The sequence below is a fragment of the Neovison vison genome, chromosome 6, assembly GCF_020171115.1.
Source record: "Neovison vison isolate M4711 chromosome 6, ASM_NN_V1, whole genome shotgun sequence".
Classification (NCBI taxonomy): Eukaryota; Metazoa; Chordata; class Mammalia; order Carnivora; family Mustelidae; genus Neogale; species Neogale vison.
In genome coordinates, this window is record NC_058096.1 from 66,102,029 (window position 1) to 66,128,300 (window position 26,272).

At 39.7% G+C, this 26,272-nt stretch overlaps 1 protein-coding gene across 1 annotated transcript in view; it reads left to right on the top strand.

Moving 5' to 3' along the window:
* CFAP91 (cilia and flagella associated protein 91) overlaps positions 1-26,272 on the top strand; it is an 89,720-nt gene that overhangs the window by 59,022 nt on the left and 4,426 nt on the right. Inside the window, exons 12-17 of the mRNA XM_044251457.1 lie at positions 772-843; positions 1,962-2,108; positions 5,151-5,372; positions 8,204-8,352; positions 9,135-9,226; positions 21,416-21,581. Coding sequence (XP_044107392.1) covers positions 772-843; positions 1,962-2,108; positions 5,151-5,372; positions 8,204-8,352; positions 9,135-9,226; positions 21,416-21,567 — 834 coding nt within the window. The 3' untranslated portion in view covers positions 21,568-21,581. The remainder of the gene's footprint in view (positions 1-771; positions 844-1,961; positions 2,109-5,150; positions 5,373-8,203; positions 8,353-9,134; positions 9,227-21,415; positions 21,582-26,272) is intronic.

Genomic DNA, 26,272 nt, shown 5'->3' on the forward strand with positions numbered 1-26,272 from the left:
ATTCAGAAGGTTGTTGTGCGTTGTCAGAGGGAGAAACATTGGCAGGAGGTCTCATTAGTGCTTCTGAAGGGTCACCTGTGTGGAGACCCTCCTCCAGTACTCCCACTGACTGCCCGGGGTTGTGCTTCTGGAGTTCCCCTTTCTAGGCTTTGTGCCAGTCACTCCCTGTGGTTCACATTGTCTTTCGCATGTGTTCATGATGTTGATTTCTGTTGCTTTCTCTTGAATTCAGGGGCACTTTAAGTCAATTTGCAGGCTCTGCTTTCTGCTTTTGGTACATAGTTATTTAAGGTGATTTTTGTAGATGGCTAATCTTGTCCATTCTGATTTTACCAGCTTTTCTAAATTCTTGAGAGAAGTACCTTACTCTAGACTCCAACATAGACTAGTTGTATTCCTTGTCTACTCATGAACAAACATGAAAAAACTATTACAAAAGGGATGTTATAAGCAATACTTGCTGCTTCAAGAAAGATTTTGCTAGAAAGAAGTATAGGAAAATGAAAATGACTTAATTTGTAGGGATAGAGTGAGTTTTTTGCTTTTGATATGATTTTTTAATGATGTCTTATGATAAAAAATAATTTTTAACAATACAGGAAGTAACATTTAAAATACTATATGTTCAATGAGTGTAGGCCTTATTTATTTCTCTTCAAATCCTTCTGGCATCTAGCACAGTCTCTTTTGCTTGATCTAAGTCTTCAAAAAAATATTTGATGCTGACCGCTACTCTTCTCAGCCTGCTTGGTTCTCACTTTGTTCTTTTAGGAAGAAGAAGATATAGAGATGGCTGTGATCTACCTTCAAAAGTTACTCCGGGGAAGAGCCGTTCAGAACATGGTGTGTACAGTCCAACCACTGGTCCTGTGCTTCTCCTTTGAGAACAGATTTATAGAAGGTGTATGTACTCGGTTCCTTGGGGTGAATTCCCTCTTACACCCTGCTGTCTGATGGAACTGTGCACTCTTGAATTACCTACCCATTCCCTTCTACTGTCAGAGTTTGTCCAAGAGGGTGGCATAGGGTCAGGGAGAGAAAGGACCTGCCTGCTCTTTGTCACAGTTGTCACCGAGGCAAAGTGAAATTAGTCTCTTCCTTAGAATCACTAAATCCAACAATTTTCTTACCTGAATTTTGACTTATTTTATAAAAAGTTTATTTAGTTAAGTAATCTCGACACCCAACGTGGGGCTTGAACTCATGACCCCTACCCCCCAAGATCAAGAGTTGCATGCTCTATCAACTGAGCCAGCCAGGTGCTTCTGAATTTTGACTATTAAGGCATCATAGACTAAATGGATTCCCTAATTTTCCACAATGTCATAATTATTTGAGTTTGTATATAGCTAGCACTACCTGAATAATAAATAGCTAAGTAATGCTAACTAAGTTTTTAACCCATACTATAAGCTCACATTATATATTCTTTGCTTTACATTTATCATCTCAGTTTTTTCTATCAGTTACCCCATTTTATAGGCAAGTGATGTGAGTCTGAGATTATATTAACTACTAGCAAATCCAACTCTGGTCTTCCTGACTGTAAAGCCTTCACCACATTATTTGTGCAAGCACACTTCAATTTTAAAACGGACTGATACAAAGCACCAGCAAAAAGATCTCTTGGAAAAGAAAGCATGGCTATGAAAAAGAGCATCCTCAGGCATCTTTGGGAAGGAACACAGAAAATGAAGGGGAGGGTCTGTTTTCTTAATATGACACTATAGAAACCACTTTATCTTTGAGAGGCATTTTGAGAAACTGAGTCAACAACTGCTAAGTAAGCTCTTTCTCGACCTGAGCAGCTGGAGGTGTGGAAGAGAATGCAGAGCTCTAAGCCCTGTGGAACCGAACCCACCGTTCACCAGTCCCTCACCAGTCACTGCAGGAGCCTTAGGGTCCCGCACAGGGGATGCTAACTTACAAGTCTCTTTTTTATTTGATTTGATTTGATACAGATGTTTGAAGGGAAGGAAAAGCGGCTGGAGTTGATCCAGGAGCTGCGTACCAGCCACGCACTACAAGAGGATGACAGGCTGCTGAAGAAAGCCGAGAAGCAAGTGACGCTGGCCTTGCAGCGGCAGAGGAACTTGCATGAGCACAAGGTTCTTTCCTTTTCTTTCTTGTTATGTCATTTCCCCAGATTTTTATTATTGAGCAGGTGGCGTTACAACAACAGTAAATGAAATTACAAAAAAGAACCCCCCAACCCCATCACTCTATCATAGTTGTGTTTTAAATAACAGACTGCACCAGCAGTCCAGAATTGGAATGGGATGTGCCCTTGCTGAACTGGATGTGGTCTTATTTTATTTGCAAAAGAAAAAAAAAAACCCACATTTTTAAAAAGGTTCTCCCTTCCAATTTTCTTAAATATTTGGTTATTGTACTCAGTAGAATGGGGGCTCAACAGAATGAAAAGTAGTAAAGGCAGGAAAAAAAAAAAAGACATAAGATTTATTTTAAATAAAAAGCAGCACTTGTTTATGAGTTTTGGAGCTGTTCATAGTGCATGCTGGTTAAACCACATCTAAAATATGTTGTTATCTCATGGTATTTGGTATCCTGTGACTTTCATCAGTGTCACCTGACAACAGCTGCTAATTGCAGCTCTTCCCCAAAAGTTGTAAATGTTTTCCTATGGCATTTGTCCATGTATACAGTTTTTAATGTTTCTGACTACAGAGTAGACCTACTTTTACTGTCTCTCCCACTTATCTCTAAATCAGCGTGAAAAAGAATCCGTTTGCAGAGTCTTGTGTTATAAGAAAGCTAATAGTGGAGTTAATATGACCCACCCTTAGTAGTGTACACAACACTTGTGCCATGTGGGACTGGGCATAAATGGTAGGCAGCTTGAGAATGAGTGTGTTACTCCTTTCCCATGATACCAGGCTTGTAGATGCTCTCTGAGTTTGGGGTTGATGGTGTAGAGAAGGGAGGAAGAAAGCCACAGACTGTGAGACCCAACAGAGGGACAGAGAAAGAAGAATGGAATGTGGACACTAGAGTTTCTGAATCTGGAGGTCTCAGAGCCCTCAAAATGATAGAGACAAGGCTGCGCTACTGTTCTGATGGGAACAGAATGGCCTAGAAATACCAGGACCCAAGAACTGGATGGAAAAATGCCCTCCTTGGCCCTTCAGAGTTTCTGATTATAGACTTTAGCAGGTGCATCTAAGCCAGCCCAGGCTTTTTTTTTTTTTTAGATTTTATTTATTTATTTGACAGACAGAGATCACAAGCAGGCAGAGAGGCAGGCAGAGAGAGAGGAGGAAGCAGGAGTCCCACTGAGCAGAGAGCCCGATGTGGGGCTCGATCCCAGGACCCTGAGATCATGACCTGAGCCGAAGGCAGGGGCTTTAACCCACTGAGCCACCCAGGCACCCCCAGCCCAGGCTTTTTAACTCATGTGTCCCAGTTCATAGGTAAACACTTGACTGATACCATCTCAGCTAAGAGCTGAAGGAGTCGTTAACAGAAAGAGCTGTCCCTTAACAAAGGACTTGCCCTGCTTACCTTCTGCTGTACCTAGATACACCACTGATAACGCAAGAATCTGAGGGAGGGGGCAACTCACATCTACCTCCAGCTGATCCTCTCCTATTCTCCTCTTATATTTTCTTCGGGGCATAGTACAGAAAATGCATAGTTCCCAATTATGTAATGCATTGCGTGATATGATCACAGCAAAATCACCTTCCTAAAGATTTTTACTTAATTTTCAAATTAGATTGTACTACCTTAGCATACTCAAATTTCCTGCTGAAGGAGAAGGCTGGACACGAACAGGTAGCCACTTGGGATTTTAAAGGTTGCATCTGCCCCATAACGGAGGGAGCTTGTGATCCTGAGACAAGGAGAGAATCTGTTTGTGGTCTCTGGGCTGAATGACCACTGTTGATAAATGTAAGGAGCAGTGAGGCACTCTTAGTGTGGCCCTTTCTTTCCACCTCCTCCTGTCATATAAGTAAAGCTGAACTTTGTGGTTAGAAAGTATGTGCGGGCTGGGTGGAGGTGAGGGAGGGTGTTGGCGCTAACGTCCACGCTTGAATGGCAGTCTCCCACAGCCTCATCATCTTTGAGACCTATGTGGGTTTCCTCCCTTCAGAGACAAACCAGAGAAGAGCACAGCACAGAAGAACTATCAGGACTGAGGGAGTGTATGACTGGGAGATGAGCCCTTTCCCTTAAACTGGAGGATAGGAAAAGGAACGGGATGAAGTTGCAAAGGATTCAATCTTCCTAAACACTTTTATTCTCTCTGTCAAAGCCAGGACAGACAGATCCATAAATAGGTACTGTAGCTTATTCCTGCCAGAGAACTCCAGGCCCCAGCTTTACCTCAATGATTACATAGACCTGTAGGCTTTTTCTTGCTCTGTTTCAAAGATAGTTCTTAATGACTTTGAAGTTATTTAAAAGAATATGGTACCACAGTTTCTACTTTCATGTTATTCAAGACCTTAGAATTCCCCAAACTTGTGTCAAAGGACCAAGCATTAAAAAATTAAAAGGTATGATGAGTGAATTTCTAGAAGGTTCTATTTTATTGAACCCCCCAAAATTTTTTTTAAAAAACCTTGACATTTCCCTTCATATCTGGGAAGATAGAAGTACTTTACCTTCTGGAAAAAAAACGAAAAAAAAAAATTTTGTGTGGGTATTAACAGATGTTTTGCTAAATCCCCCGCATAATTTGAGGACTGTAATCTGTCAGTGACTGACTAAGCAATCCACTTTCTCGTGTCTCAGTTTGATTCTTAGTAAGAATCCTTGGGGCTGGGTTGCCTGGGTAGCTCAGTGGGTTAAGCCTCTGCCTTCAGCTCAGGTCATGATCTTGGGGTCCTGGGATGGAGTTCCACATCGGGCTCTCTGCTCATTGGGGAGCCTGCTTCCTCCTCTCTCTCTGCCTGCCTCTGCCTACTTGTGACCTCTCTCTGTGTCAAATAAATAAATAAATAAATATTTAAAAAGAAAAGAATCGTTGGGGTGATGCCAACCTAGTGATAATACTCCTAATAAACACTAAGTGTATTCTGAAAATGAAGTGACTGTCAGGAGTTCTGGGTAATCCAGCCTCCCTCCATACACATCCGCATGCTTAGTAGAATTTGTATCCTTAAAAATTTACTATTGTTTTTAAGGTCTCCCTGGTCGAAAACCATTTGGCTGGACTGGAAGGAAGGGCGCTGGCAGACATGTTTGACTTCCTGTCCAAAGAGCTGGTGAGACTGCAGGAAGAGCGGAGGATCCATGCTTTTGCCATGCTGGCCGAGCGGCAGCGGAGGATGCGAGAAGCTGAAGAGAGTGGTCGGCGCCAAGTCGAGCAAAGGCGCTTGAGGGAGGAGGACCAGATATTTAAGGAGGCAAGTGGGGGGCGCAGCTGGATGGCTGAGAGCTATTTGTAAGGAGCCGAATCAAACCAGAGGATACTCATGATACAAAATGGCACTTGTTTTTTGTTTCTCATTGTGTTCTACAAATATGTATTATGTTCCTATGATGTGCTAGGCACTGTGAGATACTTTGGAGGGAAGAAACCAGACATGGTCCCCTTTCTCCTGGAGCTAACATGCAAATATGTGTAGGATGAGAACATATAGTACGTTTCATGAAGCAAACAGATGGGGCCCAGTGACACATTTTAAACAGGTTACTCTTTTTGCTCTGTGGAGAACAGGTTGGAAGGAGTACAGAGTGGAAACCAGGAGATCAGGAAGGAGGCCGTGGAAGTAGTTAAAGCCAATGAGAAACAGGAAGAAGTCAAAGAAACCGTCCAGTTTCTGGCCTAATCAACTGGAAGATGATAGTACCGTTTTTTTTTTTTGTTTGTTTTTTGGTTTTTTTTTGATAGTACCGTTTTTTGATGTGGGAAAGCGGAGCATGGAATTAATTTAGGGGCAGGGGTAGAATCAGGAATTTGATTTTTATTAGGCTTGAGACATTCTAGTGGAGGTGTCATTTCAGTGGTGGATAGCCAAGATGGAATTTAGAAGAGAGGTTTTGGCTAAAGATATAAACTAGAGCACCAGGTTGGTAAGTTAGAATTCTGACCAAGACCTAATGAGTATGAAATTCCAAAGTGAACAGGATGTAAATTCAGAGGAAGTCCAAGGAGCTAATAATATCTCAAAGCACTCACCCTCATCAAGAATATAAAAGCTCAAGTGTTAAAATTGAAGGGGATTTATGAAGAAGATTCCTTTAGAGAGAACTGTGCTGTGACTACCCGTTACACCCCCTACCCCACTCCCAACCTCCAACACACACCAAAGCACACCCAGAGGTTGGTTTCTTTTACTGCAGTCATCGGCTAGCTTGATACGTACTCTTTCAGTTAGGGCGTCTGACGCCCTGGGAATGGAGAAGAGGGAAGCTGGGCCAGCTGGCTGCCCAGGGATAGAAGAGGCTGTATGGGTGTCTAGCACACCCAGAATATGTCAAGGCAAAGGCTGTGTGAGAGTTTCCCCTGGTCCAAATGTGGGCCACATGGGAAAGAGAGATAGAACCAATCTGGATCTTAAACATTTTCCAAGAGGGCTGTCTGAATTGTATGTGTGGATACTCAGTTTAAAAAAAAAATGAAACGTGTCCATTTAAGATCTTCTTACTTGATCTGAGATTTTCAGGATTTACCCAATTCTTTCCTTTTTTTTTTTTTTTTAAAGGATTTATTTATTTGACAGAGACACAGCAAGAGAGGGAACACAAGCAGAGGAAGTGGGAGAGGGAGAAGGCAGGCTTCCCATCAAGCAGGGAGCCAGATGCTGGGCTTGTTCCCAGGACCCTGGGATCATGACCTAAGCTGAAAGCAGACACTTAATGACTGAGCCACCCAGGCGCCCCGATTTACCCAATTCTTACGGAATTAGGATTGATTCTTGAATAGTATTTGTTTTTTGTTTTGTGTGTGTGCTTCAAGTTTTGTTTTGTTTTTTAAGCCAAAGAGATTGCTCTCCCTCTACACAGCATAAGAATTTTTGAGTTACATATTGTCATGTTCAGCCTTTTAACTGGGGTGGCAGATCATCTACAATGTGTAACAGCCTATAATCCATATTCTAGCTATTTATGATTGCATACTTAGGAAAACTGTAAAGAAAAGGGAATGTTTACCATAAAGTCATGACAGTGGGAAGGGTCTGTGGTCAAGAAGAACCCATAGCGGACTTCTAGAATTCTAGCAGTGGCTACATGGGTACTGGCTTTACCCTAATTCAGTGCGCAGGACATCTATCACTGTGCAGTTTTTAAAATGTGTGTTCTACTTCACAATTTCAGAAAGCTTAAAAAAGCAACAGTCCAGGGTATGATAGTTCAAAAATTCATCAGAGACTCAGGATCCTTCTAGCTTTCTACTTTTTTGTCCTTAAGGCATGGCCCTCATGGCAGTTTAAGATGACTTCTGGTGCTCCAGGATTATGTCCCCATGATGTGAGACGTGAAAAGAGGAAAAAAAAAATGCTAGGTTTCTCCCTTTAAGAATCTTTCCTAGGGGCACCTGGGTGGCTCAGTTAAGTGTCCGATTCTCGATTCCGCTCAGGTCAGGATCTTAGGGTACCGAGAATGAGTCCTGCCTCAGGCTACACGCTGGGTCGAGCCTGCTTAAGATTCTCTCTCTCCCCGACCTGGTTGTGTTCTCTCTCTCTCTCTCTTAAAAAAAAAAAAAAAAAAGAATCCTTTTTAGAAAGTACACGAATGACTTCTGCGTGTATTCCCTCAACCAGAACTAGTTACTAGGAAATGTAGTCTTTAGACTCCTGTTGGCACAACTAAAACTCAGGGGCTCTGTTATATAAGAGAAAAGAGAGAAAGGACATTGGGAAATAACCTCTTGATCTCTGCTACAGTTGGGTAGTTTGACCAAGTCACATCACTGGAAAGAACAAAGCCAGGATCCAAAACAGGGTTATTGACTGAGGCCCATGGTCTTTCTGCAGTGTTGTATTGCCCACCCTAAGTAAGCCTCATAAAGTGGGCTAGATGGATAGGGCCTGCCCGGAGTGGGTAGGTAGGTGGGCTTGAAACAGACTGACCAGACAAGGGGGAAAAAAAGGAATGATCAATGAGGGGACTATTGACTTAAAGAACGAAATAGATGTGCTTAAAAGACATTAGCCAATGTTTGTTCATTTTTTGGGTCTTGTTTACAGTAGTATTCCTAGTCTTAGTAAGGAGGTATTTTTATTTTTTGCAGGTGATTAAAGTTCACCAAAGTACTGTAACTTCCTATCTGGAAGACATAATACTGAACACTGAAGAGAACACTGCAGAAGAACAAGCCAGGGCAGAAATTGAGAAGATGGCTAAGGAAATCAATGACATTGCTTATGAAATGGAGAGCCGGTTTGTACCAAGACACTAGAGGGCAGGATGGGCAGTCCATTTACTGTTACCGATATGTATTTTTCAAGAGCTTAAGATTTTACCTTTAAGGAGAAACAAGTATATATCTCCCGCTTCAGTGTCCATTGTTTTTTTGGTTTTTTGGTTTTTTAAAAAAGATTTTATTTATTTATTTGACAGAGAGAGAGATCACAAGTAGCCAGAGAGTCAGGCAGAGAGAGGGGGAAGCAGCTCCCTGCCGAGCAAAAAGCCTGATGCGGGGCTCTATCCCAGGACCCTGAGATCATGACCTGAGCCAAAGGCAGCGGCTTAATCCACTGAGCCACCCAGGTGCCCCATTGTCCATTGTTTTAATTGCATAATTCCTTAGAAGTCAACATGCCTAAACCTTTGTATGGCAGGAGCACTGGGAGTCGGATTTTCAGTGATCCTCTGCATCTGGATCACTAACATGTACTTTTATAATACCACAAAGCATGAAAGCAATGTGAATAAGTATGTGCAGTATGACTTCACCCCAAAGGTTTTGGCTTCTTGTATAAGTTATATTTCTAACATTCCTTTCCTGGCAGGCAGGTTAACTAAAGGACAGGATCAAACCTGAATTTGCATGAAGTCAACCAAGCCCTCTGGCAGAATAATATTTCAGACAACTTAATCAAGGAAAAGGCAGTGGTGGGATTTGAGCAGTGGAGTCCTTCACATAAGGAGAACTTAAGTAGAAATCAGAAGCTCAAGTAAGGCAACAAAGGAAATAGTTTAATTTGTTTTTTATTTTTTAGTCGAACTCAGCTTCAGTCAGAGGAGATTGTTGCTGAGTTGGTTTATAGTTTCCTGATCCCAGAAGTGCAAAAGGACTATGTCAAAGAAAAAGGTAAGCCAATGTAATGCTTTACTTTGTGATTTCCTTTAAAAGATACAACGATTTTCAATATCCCTGAGATTTAAAATTGAGCAGAAGTATAAAGAAATTTCTGATGGAGAATCAGAGTTTTTATTTCAGAACTTGTCAAGTTCTCTTCATGCTCTCTGATTCCAGAGTACAATCAGTCTAGTATAGATGTAATGCAGTTCTAGTAAGTGTGATGGAGTATCAAAAGCAAAACCTTCTTTAAGAATTTGGTAAAAAAAAAAAAAAAAGAATTTGGTTTAAGGCAAATGTTGACAATATGCAGGATTTTCAGAGTGCGCTAGCCTTTTGGAGGTGGAACACATACAGGGTGGGTGTTGGAAAGCTGAGATGCTTAAAGGGTTTAAATCTATTCTGCTGCTCTGCCAGTGCCCCAGATAACTTAGTTTCTGCCAGGACTGTATCTAAGTATAAGTATCTTCATTTGTCAAAAGTGGCATGTCTTGAAGACTGATGCTTTTAGTTAATAGAGAAAGAAAAATATTGTCTTAAAAAATGTTCTTGGGGGCACCTGGGTGACTCAGTCAGTAAAGCATCTGATTCTTGATTTTGGCTCAGGTCATGATCTCAGGGTCTTGAGATCAAGCCCCACATCTGGCTCCATGCTCCACGTGGAGTCTGCTTGAGATTTTCCCTCTCCCTCTGCCTAACCCCCCAGTCCCCACAGAATACTTCTGTGGAGCTTTCAGCCTATTGGTGATAGGTGACCAGAGACAAAGGGGTGCAACCAGAAGATCAAGAAGTGAAATAACTTCCAAGGAAGATGGCCAAGTAGGAAGATCCTAAGCTGACCTTGTCCCACAGTTACACATAGATGACACACACATCAGTGTAAGCAACCCAGAAAACAATCTGAAAACTGGCAGAACACACTCTCAACATCTAAACGTAGAGAAGAGATCACATCAAAAATGGTAGGAAGTGCAGAGACAGGTCAGAAGCCAAACTGACCCATGACGCTGTCCATGGAGAAAGGAAAACAGCCAATCCTACATGAGACACCCCAGGCAAGGGGCACCTGCACAGGGAAGATGAATCCCTATAACATCTGGTTTTGAAAACCACAGGGGCTTAACTTCACAAGTTTTACAATCAGCAGGGCTCAACATCTGGTACTTTGTAACAGTGGCTTGGCTCTAGAGATCCAGAAGGCAATAGGAAGCAGTCCCCATCCTTAAAGAGACAGCATAACAAACAGCTCTACTGGGATACAGCATGGAAGCAGCAGTTTGAGTCTATGAGAAGACTTACTAATCCAGAACATGTGCTAGAGGGGCAGGGATCTTTAAGAAACTTCTCCAAAACCAAAAGTGCTGTCAGGAGCCATTTATCTCCCTCAACTCCAGCCTAGATAAATGGATACCTACAAGGACCAGCAAAGTGCATACTCTACTTAGCTTGCTAACAATATACTCCATTCCCAGGTTCTTCTGGGAATCCCAAGCACTCCACTAGGCAGGAGTTCAGCTAAAGCTGTGTCACAAACCTGGCGTCATGCAAGCAGCTCCAATGGGCCAGCACCACTCCAAAGTGACTCCTGCCCCAGGGAGAGAGGAAGATAACCACACACCATCAGTCAGATGTGAATCCAGCAAATGGCAGACATTTGGTCTGACTGCATGCCTCACCTACCAATGAAAGCCTCCCAGGGGTCAACACAGAGAGAATGCCCTATAGTTCAGTGTGACCATAGCTCTGGCGAACATCAGGGCTAACCCAAATCAAGCCCATGGTGAACCCCAGACATCATGGGGACCAAACCCTGCCCACAACAAGCAGAGAGCCTTTGAAGATGACTAGACTGAAGGCAAATACAACTCAGTCACAACAGTAGGGCATACACAACATGCACAGGAGACGTCCCTGAAATTCCAGGATCTGGTGAACAGGGGAATTTTTAATGCAGGGCACTATAGGACCACCACTTTATACGTCCACGACTTTCAAGAGCAGATGTAGCTGACTTTCATAACACATAGAAACAGACACAGACAAAAGGAGGAGACAGAGGAATATGTCCCAAATGAAAGGACAGGATAAAATCATGAGAAATCTAAATGAAATGGAGATAAGCAATATGCTTAATAGGGAATTTAAAGTAATGGTCATAAACATATTCATTGGAATGGAGAAAAGAGTGAAGGACTCAGATACACAACTAAGAGAAAAACACAAAAATACACTGGAGGGGAAAAAAATAGTACATGAGAGGAAGCATAACACATCAGTGATTTGGAGGATAGAGTAATGGAAAGTAATCAAGCTGAAAGGAAAATAATAATAATAATAATGAAAATAGATTAAGGAAACTCAACCACACCATCAAGTGTAATAACACTTGCATTATAGAGATTCAAGAAAGAGAGGACAGAGAAAAGGATGGGGGAGAAAATTTTATTTGAAGAAATAATAGCTGAAAATTTCCTAAATCTGGAGAGGGAAACAGAAATCTAGATTCAGGAGGCACAAATCACCGCCAACAAAATCAACTCAAGGAGGTCCACATGGTAACTAAAATGGCAAAAAGCAGTGGTAAAGAATTTTTAAAGCAGCAAGAGAAAAAAAAAAAGTTACATATAAGAAATACCCTGTAAGATGGCTGATTTTTTAGCAGAAACATTGGAAGCCAGAAGGGAGTGGCAGGATATATTCAAAGTGCTGGAAGAGAGAAACATGTGACCAAGAATACTCTATCCAAAAAAGCTATCATTCAGAATAGAAGGAGAGAAGAAAAAGTTTTCCAGACAGAAGTTGGAGGAATTCGTGACCACTAAATCAGCCTTACATGAAATGTTAATGGGGACTCTGAGTGGAAAGGAAAGACCATAAGCAGGAGTAAGAATAGGAAGCACAAAACCAGTAAAATAAAGTATGACACCATATACCTAAAACATGGTGGAGGAGAGGAATAAAAATTTAGTGCTTTTAGAATGGGTTCAAACTTATGCAAACAACAACAGCAATATAGACTGCTATTTGCATAAGACATTACATATCAACCTAATAGTAACCACAAATCAAAAACCAGTAATATATATGCAAAAAATTTGAGAAGGGAATCCAAGTATATCACTAAAGAAAGCCAGCAAACCAGGAGAGAAAAGAGTAAGAAAGGAACAGAGAACTACAAAACAACCATAAAACATGTACTTATTGCTATTTGTTACTTAGCTATCAATAATTACTTTGAATATAAATGGACTAAATGATCCAATCAAAAGACACAAGATCATAGAATGGATAAGAAACCAACACCCCTATATGCTGCCCACAAAAGACTCATTTCAGACCTAAAGGCACATGCAGATTGAAAGTGAAGAGATGCAGACGGGTTTATCATGCAAATGAAAGTGAAAAGAAAGCTGGGGTACCACTTAGTTCAAATAGACTTGAAAACATGGGGCACTTGGGTGGCTCAGTGGGTTAAGCCTTTTCCTTTGGCTCAAGTCATGATCTCAGGGTCCTGGAATCGAGCCTGCATTGGGCTCTCTGCTCAGCAGGAAGCCTGCTTCCCCCACCCCCAACCGCCTGCCTCTCTGCCTATTTGTGATCTCTCTGTCAAATAAATAGGTAAAATCTTTAAAAAAAAAAAAAAAAGAAAGAAAGAAAGAAAGAAAACAAAGACTATAGCTGGAAACAAAGGCACTACGTAATCATAAAGGGCATAACAATCCAACTAGAAGACACAACAATTGTAAATATTTATGCACCCAACATGGGAGCACTGAAACACAAAAAGTAGCTATTAACGAACAAAAAGAGAGTAACTGATAGTAATACAATAATAGTAGGGGACTTTAACACCCTATGTACATCAATGGATAGATAATCCAAAGAGAAAAATCAAGGAACCAGTGCTTTGAATGACCCAGCAGACCAGCTGGACCTAAGAAATACTCAGAAATTTCCATCCTAAAATAGTGGAAGAGGCATTATTTTCAATCACACATGGAACATTCTCCAGAATAGATTACATGTTAGGCCACAAAATAATTCTCAACAAATTTAAGGAGTTTGAAGTCATATTATGCATCTATTCCAATGACAATGCTATGAAACTAGAAATCAACCACAGGAAAAAATCTGGAAAGAAAACACTACATAGAGGTTAGATTACAAATGAATGCATCAGCCAAGAAATAAAAAAATACATGGAAATAAATGAAATGAAAACGCAATGATCCAGAATCTTTGAGATGTAGCAAAATCTATTCTAAGAAGGAAGATTATAGCAGTACAAGCCAACCTCAAGAAAAACCTCAAACAATCTAACTTTACACCTAAAGAAGCTAGAAAAATAACAAGCAAAACCCAAAACCAGAAGGAAGGAAGTAATAAAGATAAGAGAAAAAAATGAATTAAAAAACTAAAAAACAAGGGAGGAAAACAAGAGCTGTTTCTTTGAAAAGATCAACAAAATTGATAAACCTTTAGCCAGACTCATAAAGAGAGAGAGAGAGAGAGAAACAAAGACAGAGGACTCAAACAAAATGAGAAAAGAATGAGGAGAAGTAACACCACAGAAATACCAAAGGTAATGAGACTATTATGATAAATTATATGGTAACAAATTCAACACCAAGAAGAAATGGATGAATTCCAAGAAATATATAACCTCTCCAGACTAGATCAGGAAGACATAGAAAATTTGAAGATTAATCACCATCAGGGGAGATGAATCTGTAATCAAAAAAACTTCCAACGAACAGAAGTTTAGGACCAGGTGGCTTCACAGGTAAATTCTACAAGCATTTAAAGAAGCATTTAAAGAATTATACAAACATTCTTCTCAAACTATTCTGAAAAATAGAAGAGGAAGGAAAGCTTTCAAATATAGTCTATGAAACCAGCTGATACCCTGATACCAAAACCAGATAAAGAAGCTACAAAACAAGAGAACTACAGGCCAGTACCTCTAATGAACACAGATGCAAAGATTCTCAACAAAATATTAGCAAACCAAATCCAATAATACATTTAAAAAAATTCACCACAGTCAAGTGGGATTTCTTCCTGGGATGCAAGGGTGCTGCAATATTTGCAAATCAATTAATGTGATACATCACAACAACAACAAAGTATAAAAAAAATGCTCATTTCAACAGAAAAAGCATTTGACAAAGCACAGTGTCCTTTCATGATAAAGACCCTCAACAAAGTAAGTTTAGAGGGAGCTTACCTGAACATAGTAAGGTCCATATATGAAAAACCCACAGCTGAAATCGTACTCAGTGGTAAAAAACTGAGAATTTTCCCCCTAAGATCAGGAATTAAGACAAGGATGTCCACTCTCACCACTTTTATTCAGCATAGTACTGTAAGTCCTAGCCACAGCAATGAGAAGAAAAGAAGAAATAAAAAGGCATCCAAATTAATAAAGAGAAGTAAAAGTTTAACTATTTGCAGATGACGTGATAATATATAGAGAAAACCCTAGTGATGCCACCAAAAAACTATTAGAACTACTAAATGAATTCAGAAGGGTTACAGGATACACACTCGATAAGCAGAAATCTGTTGCATTTTTTTATACATTAATAGTGAAGTCTCTTCGCAGATGATATGATACTCTATGTGGAAAACCCAAAAGACTCCACTCCAAAACTGCTAGAGCTTGTACAGGAATTCAGTAAAGTGTCAGGATATAAAATCAGTGCACAGAAATCAGTTGCATTTCTCTACACCAACAACAAGACAGAAAAAAGAGAAATTAAGGAGTCAATCCCATTTACAATTGTACCCCAAACCATAAGATACCTAGGAATAAACCTAACCAAAGAGGCTAAGAATCTATACTCAGAAAACTATAAAGTACTCATGAAAGAAATTGAGGAAGACACAAAGAAATGGAAAAATATTCCATGCTCCTGGATTGGGAGAATAAATATTGTGAAAATGTGTATGCTACCTAAAGCAATCTACACATTTAATGCAATTCCTATCAAAGTACCATCCATCTTTTTCAAAGAAATGGAACAAATAATTTTAAAATGTATATGGAACCAGAAAAGACCTCGAATAGCCAAAGGGATATTGAAAAAGAAAGCCAAAGTTGGTAGCATCACAATTCCGGACTTCAAGCTCTATTACAAAGCTGTCATCATCAAGACAGCATGGTACTGGCACAAAAACAGACACATAGACCAATGGAACAGAATAGAGAGCCCAGAAATAGACCCTCACCTCTATGATCAACTAATCTTTGACAAAGCAGGAAAGAATGTCCAATGGAAAAAAGACAGCCTCTTTAATAAATGGTGTTGGGAAAATTGGACAGCCACGTGCAGAAAAATGAAATTGGACCATTTCCTTACACCACACACAAAAATAGACTCAAAATGGATGAAGGACCTCAATGTGAGAAAGGAATCCATCAAAATCCTGGAGGAGAACACAGGCAGCAACCTCTTCGACCTCAGCCGCAGCAACATCTTCCTAGGAACATCGCCAAAGGCAAGGGAAGCAAAGGCAAAAATGAACTATTGGGATTTCATCAAGATCAAAAGCTTTTGCGCAGCAAAGGAAACAGTTAACAAAATCAAAAGACAAATGACAGAATGGGAGAAGATATTTGCAAACGACATATCAGATAAAGGACTAGTGTCCAAAATCTATAAAGAACTTAGCAAACTCAACACCCAAAGAACAAGTAATCCAATCAAGAAATGGGCAGAGGACATGAACAGACGTTTCTGCAAAGAAGACATCCAGATGGCCAACAGACACATGAAAAAGTGCTCCATATCACTCGGCATCAGGGAAATACAAATCAAAACCACAATGGGATATCACCTCACCCCAGTCAGAATGGCTAAAATCAACAAGTCAGGAAATGACAGATGCTGGCGAGGATGCGGAGAAAGGGGAACCCTCCTACACTGTTGGTGGGAATGCAGGCTGGTGCAACCACTCTGGAAAACAGCATGGAGGTTCCTCAAAATGTTGAAAATAGAACTGCCCTATGACCCAGCAATTGCACTACTGGGTATTTACCCTAAAGATACAAACATAGTGATCCAAAGGGGCACGTGCACTCGAATGTCTATAGCAGCAATGTCCACAATAGCCAAACTATGGAAAGAACCTAGATGTCCATCAACAGATGAATGGATCAAGAAGATGTGGTATATATACACAATGGAATACTATGCAGCCATCAAAAGAAATGAAATTTTGCCATTTGCGACAACATGGATGGAACTAGAGCGTATCATGCTTAGCGAAATAAGTCAAGCAGAGAAAGACAACTATCATATGATCTCCCTGATATGAGGAAGTGGTGATGCAACATGGGGGCTTAAGTGGGTAGGAGAAGAATCCATGAAACAAGATGGGATAGGGAGGGAGACAAACCATAAGTGACTCTTAATCTCGCGAAACAAACTGAGGGTTGCTGGGGGGAGGGGGGTTGGGAGAAGGGGAGTAGGGTTATGGACATTGGGGAGGGTATGTGCTTTGGTGAGTGCTGTGAAGTGTGTAAACCTGGCGATTCACAGACCTGTACCCTGGGGATAAAAATATATGTTTATAAACAATAAAAAAAAATAGTGAAGTAACAGAGAAACTAAGAAAATAATCCCATTTACAATTACACCAAAAAGAATGAAATACCTAGTAATAAACTTAACCAAGGGGGTAAAAGATGTCTATTCTGAATAGTATAAAACACTAATGAAGGAAATTGAAGATGATACAAATGGAAAAACATCCCATGTTCATAGATTGGGAGAACAAAATTGTTAAAGTATCCATACTACACAAAGCAATCTACAGATTTAATGGAATCCCTTTCAAAATTCCAACAGCATTTTTTCACAAAACTAGAACAAATCATCCTAACATTTGTATGGAACCACAAAAGACCCCAAATGACCAAGGCAGTTTTGAAGAAGAAGAACAAAAGTTGGAGGTATCACAATCCCAATTTCAGGATATGCTACAAAGCTGTAGCAATCAAACCAGGGTAGTACTAGCACAAAAACAGATATATAAATTAATAAAACACAACAGAGAGCCCAGAAATAAACCTACAATTATAATGGCTGACTGATTTTCCACAAAGGAGGCAAGAAAATGTAATGGGAAAAAGTATCTTTAATAAATACTATTGAGAAAACTGGACAGCTACATACAAAAGAATGAAGCTGAACCATTTTCTTATATCATATACAAAAATACACTCAAAATGGATTAGGGACATATGTGTGAGACCTGAAACCATAAAAATTCTAGAAGAGAGGACGGGCAATAATTTCTCTGAGGTTGGTCATTGCAACAATTTTCCTAGATAGGTCTCCTGAGGCAAGGGAAACAAAAGCAAATATAGATTACTGGGACTACATCAAAATAAAAAGCTTCTGCACAGCAAAGGAAACCATCAACAAAGCTAAAAGACAAACTACTGAGTGGGAGAAGATATTTGCAAATGACATATCCAGTAAAGGTTTAGAAAAAATTAAAAAAACTTTCACAACTCAGCACCAAAAAAAAAAAAAAATGGACAGAAGACATGAACAGACATTTCTCCAAAGAAGACATACAGATGGTCAGAAGACACAGGAAAGGTGATGATACCACTAATCATTAGGAAAATGCACATTAAAACCATGGTGAAATATCACATCATACCAGTCAGCCTGGCTAAAATCAAAAACACAAGAAAAAGTGTTAGCAAGGATGTATTTAAAAAAAAAAAAAGGAACCTTATGCATTTATGGTGGTAATACAAGCTGGTGCAATCACTGTAGAAGACTGTATGGAAATTCCAAAATAAAAAAAAAAAAAAAGAAAAACAGAATTACCAAATGATCTAGTAATTCCACCATTGGGTATTTACCTAAAGAGTATGAACAGTAATTTGAAAAGATATATGCACCCCTGTGTTTACTGTGGCATTATTTAAAATAGCCAAATTATGGAAGCAGCCCGTTCCATCAGTAGATGAATGGATAAAGAAGATGTGGTGTATATCCACTATGGAATATTACTCAGCCATTAAAAAAGAATGAAATCTTGGGGTGCCTGGGTGGCTTAGTGGGTTGGGCCTCTGCCTTTGGCTCGTGTCATGGTCTCAGGGTCCTGGGATCGAGTCCTGTGTTGGGCACTCTGCTCGGCAGAGAGCCTGCTTGCTCTTCTCTCTCTGCCTGCCTCTCTGCTTACTTGTGATCTCTCTCTCTCTGTCAAATAAAGAAATAAAATCATTAAAAAGAAAGAATGAAATCTTGCCATTTGCAACAACATGGATGGATCCAGAGCATATAATGCTCAGTGAAGTAAGACAGAGAAAGAAAAACACTATGATTTTACTCCTATGTTAAATTTAAAAACATCAAATCAACAAACAAAAATAGACAAATAAGAAAAAAGAATCTTAAGTATAGAGAACAAACTGATGGTTACCAGTGGGGAGACTGGTGGGCAAATATATGAAATAGGTAAAGGGGACTAAGAGTTCCCATAACGTGATGAGCACTGAAGAATGTATAGAATGGTTCACTCACTGTATTATGCACCTGAAACTAATATAACACTATTTTAATTGTACTGGAATTTTAAAAAAAGAATAAAAAATTTTAAAATGATCTTTTGTAAGCCTCAAATGTTTACAATAAAAAGATATGGAAAGAGCCCAGATGTCCATCGATTCATGAATAGATAAAGAAGATGTGGTATATGAAGATACAATGGATTATTACTCAGCCATCAAAAAGAATGAAATCTTGTCATTTGCAACAACATAGATGGAACTAGACGGTAGTATGCTAAGCAAAATCAATCAGTCAGAAAAACAATTATCATTTGATCTCACTCATGTGGAATTTAAGAAACAAAACAGAGGATCATAGGGGAAGGGAGGGAAAAATAAAGTAAGATGAAATCAGAAAGAGAGACAAACCATAAGAGACTCTTAACTCTAGGAAACAAACAGGGTTGGTGGAGGGGAGGTGGGTGGAGGTTGAGGTAACTGGATGATGGGCATTAGTAGGGCACTTGAAGTAATGAGTCCTGGGTGTTGTAAGCAACTGATGAATCACTGAATAATACCACTGAAACTAATAATACAGTATATGTTAATTAAATTGAATTTAAATTAAAAAATTTAAGTGAAAGAACAGCTTGGTTATTTTTTTACAAGGTTTCCATGTTATGCGGGGAATTCTGGACAGGCTTAGAGAAGTATAACATTTCAGATCACCTAATAGGGACAAAGGAATGATAGAATTCTAATGCATTGGAAGAAAACAAAGAAATATCTTTTTTCCCATTACATAAGTGTACTGTAATTTTTAAGCCAGTACCTTCTAGTTATAAGCATTTAGTTTGTTTCATTGTGTTTTCCCATAACTAGCAGTGCTGCAAGCAATATATTTTATGCAAATCCTGGTCATGCTACTGACAGTAAATTCCTAGCAGTACGGTGCTGGAAATAGGGCACGTGCCTTTTACTTTTGCTAGATGCTACCAAGTAGCCCCCACGAAAAGATTGTCCTAATTCATACTCCCATCATAGGTATATGGTAGTGCTTATACCAACAATATTTAATTTTCGGATAAAATAATCAATGTTTTTGTGTCATCTTATAAAAGGGATCTTGTGTTTTCTGAATCTTAAGAAAATATGTAACTCCTTTTTATTTTTCTTAGATCCAAAGTGAGGTCAGCCTGCTTCAGGTCAACTCTAACTGAGGGAATTGAAGGAGGCAGGGAAATCGTGTGTTTAGTAGTTACTAGTTTATGACCCATCCCCTAGCTTCTCTGGGCTCTGAGGGAAAGTGGCCTCTGAAGAGGCACTTGAGCTTAAGGAATCCAGTGGAACTTGTCTGTGGGGAGGGTGGGCAAGGCCTTAGCCTCTTCTCTTTGTATGTTTACCCAATGAAGAAAGCCATCTGGACAGGGAGCACACACTAGGACCTTTTTGTTTCTCTTTTCAAATAAAAGAACCATATGTATTATATATACTCCTTACTCCAAATTAAGATAATATATACAGACCGTTTTTGAGATATTTCATGATTGAAAAGACCTGTATATAGATATAAAATAACAGTGACTACCGAATTTTAAGTGCATGCTAAGTTCCATATACTGTGCTAAGCATTTAAAAAGTACCTATATCTATTTCTTAAAATAGCTAGAGGTCTATTCTTATTTTTCAGTTCTGGAAATAAGTGCTTAGAAATTTTATACAACTTACAGATTTGAACTGTGGTCTGTGTGGAAGTTGCTGTGTGATTTATCCTCTGTAAACTTGCTGACACCTGAATAGCACAGAATCCGGAGTGCTTCTTCCTGTCCTTTACCAGCTGTATGATCCGGGGCAAATTACTTAATCTCTCTGTGTCTCCATTTCCTTCTCCGAAAATGGGGATATTATTAACAGTCTCTTTTAGGTTTGTGAGGTGGCTTAAATGAATATATGCCAACTGCTTAGAACAGTGCCTGGCACAAAGTAAGGGCAAATGCTAAATGCTAACATCATCATCATCAACTTCAGGATTAGTGCCTTCCGAGGGAAATGGGATGCCTAACTACCAATCCTTGATAATAAATATCCTTAGAATATGGAGCAAAGACCACCTTCTACAGCCATGAGCTCAGAAACTCATCATCAGTCAACAAGTATCTTCCAGGCTCAAAGAAAAGTAGGAGACAAGGTCTCTACCTTTAAGTCATTACAACCTAGTTAATAAACAAAACGGAACTCACGCGGAGTGCTTCAGTGCTGCAAGTGGGTTTGTACGAACTCAGGCGTGGCCGTGGTAGATGCGGGCAGGCCCAGTCGGGGGAGACTTCTGGAGGAGCTGGGACCGGAGTTGGGCTATGCAGAGAGGGTAGAACTGGAGTGCAGGCATTCCAGGGGAGGGCAGCTGTGGAGGAGAATAGAGGAAGTCTGGTGGGGAGGAGCAGGACCACGCGGAACCTGAGAGTGGGAACAGGGGGAGCCGCACTCATGAGCCAGGAGCCTAGATCTGGCTCCTGGAGGAGGTGTACTTCTAAAACTGAGAGCAGGTCATTGTTATTTAATCTCATCAGCTTTAAGCAAGGGAATATGTGGCTTACAGAATTATCATTTCTATCACCACTTTCTTGAAAATCTTTGGGAATGATCTTGTTTAGACTTTCACTGTAAAATTTCTTGTCGCTTTGGCACAGTGAGGAACGCCCAGCGGAAGCACATCCTTGCAGCCCATCAGATCATCCACAGCCACACGGAAGACATGGTCAATAAGGATTTTGTGGAGCAACAGCAGGATGAGGCGGTCTCAGACACAGACGAGTTACCCGAGGGAGAAACTCAAAAATAAGAATCACAGTTCAGGTGAGGTGGGTTTTTCATCTGAAAGGAGGCAGAGAGGAGGAGAGGCAGCAGCATTCAGTTCTCTGCTCTAGTCCAACAACCATGATGTGTTTAAGAAAGTGAAACACTCCCATTCAAATCGGCGCATTTCATCTAGGTTATGGAATCTACTACTGAAATTCTTAGAGAATAGAGTTGCCATTATAGCTATTGGACTCTTGGGTCCAGGAAACAGGATCCTAGGTAATTTTTTATGGACCCTTATAGCAGATGATGGTAGTTCATCACAAATAAAGCTTAAAATGTGTGTTATAAAAAGCAGCTTGTTTTTAGGGAGTAGAGGAGGACTCCCTGTCTCATCAGGCTGGTTGTAAGCATAGCATGAGGCACAGGCTGTCCAATTCTAGCCCAGAGGCCACCTGCAGGCCCCACCAGGAGCTGGTCTTAGGTTCAACTAAACATCCCTGCTCACAAGACTAACATAGACAAGGTTTGATATGAGTTTGGTATCTGTCTACACAGCAAGAGAGAAGTCGGGAACTGCAGCTTTGAGCAGGGTGGCGGCAGGTGCTTCTCTGTATGGAAGCTCTTGTCGTGTCCACACAGACACAGTTACTTTGTTCCCTGGTTACAAAGCTCAGAGGCAAGGAAGAGAGATTTACATTGGGTTGGTGCAGACCTGCCCTGGTTTCCATGCCTTGGGGGCCAGGATGTCTCATAATGATTCCACACACATCGTGTCTGGGTCCCCCTAATGGATCCACTCGGTTACAAAAGTCAGCATACTCAGGAAAACTCAAACCTATGATTTCCTGTTAGGTATTAATAGTTCATTTATAATTATTTCCAATCAAATGGTAGTTACTTGGTGGTTAAGTAGTATAGCTTAGTAACATAGTTGATACAAACTACCTTATCAAATTACTAGAACAGAGCTAGGGAGTCAATTGAAAATAAAATTCTCATGAGAATTCTCATAAGAAGGAAAGTGAACCCTTTGCCTATACCTTCTGCCTCAATCCTCCCCTGGTCAAGCACATCAACACTGTTTTGGCCTGAGAGTATGCGATCAGGAGAGGGAAGACACAAGGCTTACAGGAAAATTTGAGCCTGGCATTCAGAAGATTTGGACGTTAGCCAGCACTGCCACTAACTATAATTTTATAGAATAATTTCCCTTCACTAGAGGTTTGCCTGTGCCTATGTGACCAACAGACCCTGTGCAAGGGAATCTATTAGGGCCTTAAATTTCAACCAAAGAGGACCGTACAGTGGCTAACTGAACATAATTAAAAACAAACAAAGAGGATCATAGAAGGGATATTGAGAGGAAGGGGCAGTAAAGAAAGAAAGCAGAGGGAAAACTGATAAAGGACTCTTAAGTACCAAGCCATGGCTGTAAATTACTGAAAAAATCTTTCATTTTTAATTAGTAATGAAAGAGCCTCTGAAATCCCCAAAGATATAAAACATGTATTTACATGTAACATTATCCATACATCTATGTAATATAAATTCAAGGACCATAGCATTTTGTCTATCTTATTATGATAAAAACCATCTTCAATACTTGGATAGTCCTTTGTCTTACATGAAAATTTAAGAAGATGAGTAATTTACATAGTTTAAAATGAGTATGCCTGCACTTACTTCTGAGTATAAAGTATCTCTTTACTGTTTTATTAATGTTTGGAACATGATACTTAGTTATCCCCATTGTATGTACCCTTTCTTCCTTCTCTGTGGGAAGGAGGGAAGGACAGATATGAGATTATTTAATAGTGCTTTGGGATGTAGGCATGGACCATTGATTTTAAAATATTTTTAATCAGCTTGAAGACAATGGAGAGCTAACAGTGAGGAATCTCTGGGCAGATATCTAAGAGAAGACAAATTCAGAGAGGTGATTCTGGCATTTGCAGCCGCCTTTTTTTCCCCCTGAAGGAATGTGCATAGTTTAGAATATGGCGCTGAAAAGCTGAGTGATGCTTTCACCAGCTTTGTAAAACTAGGGGGACAAAAACTAGAGTCAAGCTGGAGGCCCTGGTAAGCCTCCCCTATTTGGGTTGAGGCACCAACCCCTAGTTGGGACTAGGGGCACCTGGGTCGCTCAGTTGGTTAAATGTCCAACTCTTGATTTCAGCCCAGATCCTGATCTCAGGGTCATGAGATCAAGCCCTGTGTCGGGCTCTGTGTTCCACAGGAGTCTGCTTGGGATTCACTCTCTCTCTCTGAAAGAAATAAATAAATCTTTAAAAAAAAAAAAATGTACCTAACTCCTCTGGTTCACAGCTGGAGAGGAATTTGCCTCAGGATGAATCATCCTGACCCTCACCCATACCTGATTTAGAGGATATTTAGATGAGACTTGGATGATGCTCTAATGAGTTAAGACTTTGGGGGCTATTGGGATGGAATGGTGAGAAGGACATGAATTGGGGGGTGGGTATGGAGTACTACAGACTTGTGTCCCCCCAAAATTCAGATGTTAAAGCCCTAACCTCTAATATGATGATATCTGGAGATGAGGGCTCTGGGAGGTAATTGGCTTAGATGAGATCATGAGGGGGGGGTCCCCTATGATGGGAATGGTGCCCTTATAAGAAGAGACACAGAGAGCTTGTCCTCTTTTTCCCTGCCATGTGAGAACAGGCCAAGAAGACAGCCATCTACAAACCAAGAAGAGAGTTTGCCCCAGAAACCGGCCATGCTGATATCTTGATCTTAATCTCCAGAACTGTGAAAAAATGAATTTCTGTTGTTTAAACTCCCCAGTTAAGGTATTTTGTTAAAGCAGCCTGAGCTAACACACTTATGTTTAAAGAGATAAAAGTCAACATTGAAATTTTCAGAATTGGAGATGATACAAATGATATAGCAGATTTCTACTGTAAAACAGAAATTCTAGATTCTAAAAATACAGTAATGAACATGAGAAACTCAATGAATGAATTTAAGAGCAGGATAAATATAGCTATGGAGAAAACTAATAAATTAGAAGATAGGTCAGAAGAATTTGTACCTAGAAAGAATAAAGGAACAAAAAGGTGGAAACTACAGAGGAGCTGCAAGGATAGATGTAGGATAACTTAATTATTAGGAACAGACAAGAGGATAGTAGGTGTGGACCACTGATTCAAGAAATCTGACTGCTAAGAGAAGAAATATGTCAAGAAATCCTGAATTTATAAAAACCAATGAGAGTCTCAATATTTATAACAAGCCTTCTTTTTAAAAAAAGAAATTTTAAGATTTTATTTATTTATTTGACAGACAGAAATCACAAGTAGGCAGAGAGACAGGCAGAGAGAGGGGGAAGCAGGCTCCCCGCAGAGCAGAGAGCCCATGCAGGGCTCAATCACAGGACCCTGGGATCATAACCTGAGCTGAAGGCAGAGGCTTTAACCCACTGAGCCACTCAGGCGCCCCTCTAACAAGCCTTCTTAACCCCAAGCAGAAAAATATTAAATATCTATACCTACATATATTTTTATATGACTGCTGAAAACAAAAGAAAAAAAAATCTTTAAAGTTTTCAGGGGAAAAGGATGTGAATTGTCTTCAAGGCAATAATTAAAAATTAAAGAGCAATAATTAAACTGAAGTTGACTTCTGGCTAGAAACAAAGCCAGAAAATAATGGAGTGATAGCTTCAAAATGCTGAAATAGTATAATAACATAGGCTTCTATACCATGCCAATGTATCCTTAAGAATGACCGTGAAAGACATATTCAGATAAATGAAACGAAATTAGTCACTAGGACATCTTCACTACAAGAAATTACTAAAGGGTGTTGATCAAATAGAAGGAAGATTATCCCAGCTGGAAAGTTGGATATAAAGAATATGTGGATATTTATTAACTGCAAAAAAAAAAAAAAAGAAGAAGAAGAAGAAGAAAAAGCAACATTGGTGAAATTACAGTTACACAGCATAAGTAGTGCAAGAGTCCAAATTCCGTGTGTGGGCTAAACTGTTGTAAGGCATTTGCTTTACCTAGAAGAGGGATAAAGTGTAATTTAGCATTATCTTTGATGACTCAAGGCAACAGTCCGTAACATCTAAGGTAACTTCTAAAGCACAGTAGAAAGATGTATGACACTAAACTAATAGAAGAAAATGGAATAAAAGTCCCACTCAATATAAAAGGAAGATAGAAAGGAGAGGAAAAGGAAACAAAACCAATAGAAAGCACTGAATAGAATGGTAGGTTTTTTATTGTGGATTCATCATTAATTTATATGAAATGTAAATAGTTAAATGCCCAAAGTCAGAATTTGTCAGATTGAATAAAAATAAATGCTGTTTGTAAGAAGCATATGCAAAATCTAAATATACAGAATGCTTACAAGTTAAAGGATAAAAAAAGATACCATGAAAACATCATCCACAGGAAAGTGGGAATAACAATATTAGTATTAGACAGAGAGGGCTTTAAAGCAGAAAACCCCGCTAGACAAATGAGGGTCACTTCATAAAGATAAAGGTTTTAATGTATCTAGTAACATGGCCTCAACCTTTGTAAAGCAAATGTAATAGCACTACATAGAGAAAAAAATCCGAAATAATGCTAGGAAATTTTAATCACAATCAGGAATTGGTGGAGCAACCAGAGGAAAAAAAAGAAATGGAAGGTTTGAAATACATAATTAAGAAATTTGCCTAATGGACATTTATAGAATATTACACCTAACAACTCCAGAATGCATAC